At 36.5% G+C, this 5,000-nt stretch overlaps 1 protein-coding gene across 1 annotated transcript in view; it reads right to left on the reverse strand.

Annotated features, from left to right (window-relative positions):
• Positions 1-3,650: 3,650 nt before the first annotated feature.
• LOC147466869 (uncharacterized) overlaps positions 3,651-5,000 on the reverse strand; it is a 9,531-nt gene continuing 8,181 nt past the window's right edge. The window contains exon 4 of the mRNA XM_086534221.1: positions 3,651-4,913. Coding sequence (XP_086390347.1) covers positions 3,790-4,913 — 1,124 coding nt within the window. The 3' untranslated portion in view covers positions 3,651-3,789. The remainder of the gene's footprint in view (positions 4,914-5,000) is intronic.

Below are 5,000 nucleotides of genomic sequence, written 5' to 3' on the forward strand. Positions count from 1 at the left end.
TGTTTACATGATCCTGCTGTGGTCACTGTATTTTCCTTCATGTCCCCCTCCCTTATCTGAACCTCTCCCCCCCCCCCTTATTTCTAGATATGTAAAATGATTAAAAATGTTTCTAAAGAGAAGTACTAAATATGGTAGTAGTCATAAAGAAAAATGATTGGAAGTGCCAAAATGATTATAGTAGTTCCGTTGGCCGAAAATAGTGATATATATATACCATCCTCTTATGAATCTTTTAACCCAGCGGCCACATCTGTGTTGATGAGCGCCATGATATTTGAACGTTTTGGTAGTTTAAATATTACACTTACATCCTTTATGCTATAGAATAATAGCATAAAATACTGTAGTTTTTCTTTTGGGCATTTTTTTATTTTTTTTTTTTTTACATATTTTTTTCTTTTTTTTTTTTTTTTTTTTTTTTTTTTTTTTTTTTGGGGGGAGATCTTTGAGATTCTGGCTATTAACAATGTGAAACTGATGTGATTTTTTTGATCTCATTTATATATATATGCAAATTGGATCTAATATCCATAAGATGACTTTAGCCAAGGACTAGGCTTTATTGACGACGTAGATGTTAAGCAAGATTTAGTTTTTTTATACGCTTTAGCGTTTAATTCATTTTATTTTTTTTGTTAGTTTTCTTTTTATGATGTTAGTTATCAAATTCATCTGTTTTTTATGATGTTAGTTATCAAATTCATCTTGTTTTTATTTCTTTTTAGTTATGTTTATAATCAAATTATATCTTCTGACTTATGGTGTTTCATTATTCTTCATCTTCTGTTATCAGAAATTCTTTTATCAAATTCATTCTTCTTTATTAATGTGTTAGTCTTCCAATTCTCTTCTGTATCAGATTCACATTTTCATTTTATTTTTTTTTTATTATGTTAGTTATCAAATTATTCTCTTGAGTTTATAGTTAGTTATCATATTTTTGACCTTAGTTATCAATAGTTATTGTTTTTTTATGACATTTTTTATCAATTTCACTTGTCATTATGACCTTTATTACCTTAGTTTTTCTTGTTATTAGTGTTTAGTAGTTAGTTCTTTATCAGCGTCAGAGAGCTGAGACTCTGCCGTGAAGATATACAGTAGGTGATTAAAATACATGTTTAGTTTTTGTTTTTTTTATTTACCCTTTTACCCTCTTCTGTCTTTGAAAGAGATAGAGATTTGATATATTATATATATCTGCTAGCCGTTATGGCAAATAATAAATTTTTTATATAATACAGTTTTTGTACTCATACACACACGTAAGAGCAATAACACACACACACACACACACATACATATATATATGTATATATATATATATATATATATATCCAAGAGTCGCCATGATATTTAAACTTTTGTAGTTATATATTACACTTAGCCCCTTATCTATAGAATAATAGCATAAAGTACTGTAGTTTTTCTTTTGGGCATTTTTTTTTTTTTTTTTTTGGGGCTATATCAATTTTTTAATTTTCTAATTGATTCTGATGAAGAAAATGAAAACGCATTTACATCTCATTATTATAGTTATCCAATCTCATTTATCTATATGCAATTGATATCATTGTGATATGATGACTATACCCAAGGACTAGGCTTTAGCGACGACGTTATTGTTAGTTTAGATCTTGTTTTTATGATGTTAGTTTTCAAATTCATTTTCTTTTTATGATGTTAGTTATCAAATTCATTTTCTTTTTAGGATATTAGTTTTGGGCTTTCATTTTCTATTTTATGATTTTATTTATCAAATAGTTCTTCTTCATTTTTTTTTATGATGTTAGTTATCAAATTCATCTTCTTCTTCACTTTATTTCAATTCATCTTCTCCTGTTGTTTAGTTATCAATTTCATCTTAAATTTAGGAGTTTAGTTATCAGAATAATTTTCTTTTTTTATGATGTAAAGTTATCATTTCATCTTATTATGTATGTTAGATGTTAAGTTAACAAATAATACACCTTTATTTAAGACCTTAGTATTTTTTACATCTTGTTTTTATGACCATATTATTTTAATTCCTGTTATTAATGAACCTTATTTATATCAAACCGTGTTTTATTTAGTCAAGTGATCTCAATCTCTCCGCAGTCAGAGAGCGAGCCGTCTGCCGTGCATGAATACATACTGAAAAAATTACATGATTATTTTCCATTAAATTATTAATTTTTTTACAGTCGTCATTGCCAATGATACAAGATATTATCCTTTGATATTCACAATGCTGTAAAGCCGTCTGCAAATAAAATTTTGATATGCAAATAGTTTGTAACTCATACACAAAAACACGTTCCAAGAGCAATAACACACACACACACACACATTCACAATATAGTATGATATATTATATTATATATATATATATATATATATATATATATATATATATATGTATACATATATATATATATATATATATATATATATATATATATATATATATATATATATATGTTTCTGTGTGTATGTATCTATATATGTATACACACACACACACACACACACACACACACACACACACACACACACACACATATATATATATATATATATATATATATATATATATGAACTAAAGTAATACTTAAAGCTACTTATAGCACTACGAATGATAGTTGTAGTGGCTGTAGGAATAAGGATGGAAATGTAAGTACCTCAAAGCGTAGTGACAATTATTTTGATAATGATTAGTAAGAGTAATGTTAGGAATGATTATGATGTTGATGAAAATGATGATGATGGTCATTATAATAAAGACAATGATAGTGATGATGAAAATGAGGGTGAAGACAGTGATGATAATGATGATGGTGATGATGATGATAATAAAAATAATTATAATAATAATGATAATAATAATAATTATAATTATAATAATAATAATAATAATAATAATAATAAAAATAATGATAATGATAATGACAATCAGGATAATAATGATAATAGCAACAATACAAATTATAGTAGCAATAAAAATGAAATCATTACTTTTACCAATGGTAATAATAATGACAGTAATAAGAATAAAAGATATCCTCATCATTACGATGATAATAATAACAATAATAGTGATATTGGTAATAATAATAATAACAATAATTATAACCCCTTTTGTCACTGAAATAAAGATAAAACTAATGCTTGTAATAATGACAAAGGAAATAACAATAGCATGAACATCTGTTGAACTTCAGTGGGCGCTCACGTATTTTTTTTTTTTTTTTTTTTTTTTAAGATGAAGGTTGTAAACAGGACAGCAAGAGGAAAAGCAGGGTGAAGCAATATAGGGAAAAGGTCTTCGGCAAATTCGTGTTTTCCTGCATTTTCCCTTTTGTTGTTTTGTCTACAATATTTCAGAATGATTCTTTCACAGTAAAGCAAAGAAATTGTACATTGATTTTTGTAAGTGATCTACAATTCAGCTGTATCAAGCTTGTTTCAACTGTCACGTAATAAAGCTGTGGAGTCTAGTCTCTCCTATTTTTCTTCTTTTTTTTCTCTCTCTCTCTCTTACCCCCTCTTCTTTATCATTCGCTTTGCCCTCTCTCTCTTTCATTTTCTATCTATCCATCTATCTCTTTACCTTTATCTCTATCTCTACCTCTCTGTATCTCTTTCTCTTTCTTCTCTCTCTCTCCCTCCCTCTCTCCCTCTCCTTCTCTCTCTCTCAATATCCCTCTACTTATATATCTTATCTTATCCGACCCTTTTTTTCCCTTTTATTCTTTGCTCTTTGTTATCATTTCCCATAGAAGGTTCCTGAACACAGCCAGCCGTTCAAACGTTCTTCATGACCATGTAGTCATTCTCGACAGCGGCCTTGGGCTTGGCCGTGGCGCCCTCGCAGCAGCCCTTGGCCTTCATGTCCCCGAGGTCCTTGGTCTCCCTTAGGAGCGTCGTGGGCGGAGGCACGGGGGGAGGTGCAGGATTCTGCGCCAGGAAGGGGACGTCCTCGTAGATAGGATCCTGCAGCTGACTCATGGCGATGGTGGGCGTGCCTCGCAAGTGGCCCTGGCGGCGTCTCTTGGCCCGGACGAGGAGGCAGGCCAGGATCACCACGATCACCAGCGCCACCATGGAGATCCCCACGAAGCTGTACAGCCCCATCTGCAGGAAGGGAGGCACTTCCTGCACCTGGGGGGAGCCGAGGGGGGATAGGGAGGTCAGGTACTCGTACTCCTCGGCGCGCGCCCACTCGGGCAGGTTGAGGGACACGCAGCTCGGGTCCAGCACCGACTCAAGGAGCCACTTGACCAGGTCCCGCCCCGAGATGGCGTCCTGGGTCGTCGTGGCCGTTCCGTTCGCGTCCGTCACGACCTTCTCCCGGCCGAGCGGCGGCGGCACGGGCGCGGACACAAGGATGTGGTTGGAGACGATGTGGTTGTTGAAGTAGGAGCAGGGGAAGTCCCGCAGCGCCGAGGGCCGCGCCGTCACCGTGCTGTTGATGATGGTCAGCTTGCTGCCGTGGAGGACCAGCGAGCCCGGCTGCAGGTCTGACACCGTGGAGTTGCTGACGGCTAGCTGGGCGTGGCCGGAGAGGTCCACCCCGCCCACATCCACGCCCCCGACGGTGACGTTGGTGAGCTCCACCTCCTTGACCTCGGAGGCGTTGAAAGTGAAGGCGCCGCGGCCCAGGAATCCAATGGCCGAGTCCAGCGCCAGGACGGCCACTTTGGTGCTTCCTCCGAGCTTGAGGCTGCGGCCCTCGCCTGCCGGAGGGCCCTGGATCAGGCCCACGCGCGTGCCGACGAGGGCGTAGTACTTGAGTGCGCCCACGCCGAAGAAGAGGCCGGAGGACACCTCGCCCACGGAGCTCTGCTTCAGCCGTAGGCCCGCCTCTTGCTTCCCTCGGAACATCCCAGGCGGAAGGTGGTTCACACTGCTGTTGATCACGCCGATTCCTGCAAGATTCCGAATGATAACTACGCTCCACATACAAGCGATGGAAGGGAATGACAGATGATGGAAGAACAAAAAAAAACAAGAGC

Source organism: Penaeus japonicus, unplaced genomic scaffold (genome assembly GCF_977035675.1).
Source record: "Penaeus japonicus unplaced genomic scaffold, GWHDUDI00000001_assembly GWHDUDI00000040, whole genome shotgun sequence".
In the NCBI taxonomy this organism is placed as follows: domain Eukaryota; kingdom Metazoa; phylum Arthropoda; class Malacostraca; order Decapoda; family Penaeidae; genus Penaeus; species Penaeus japonicus.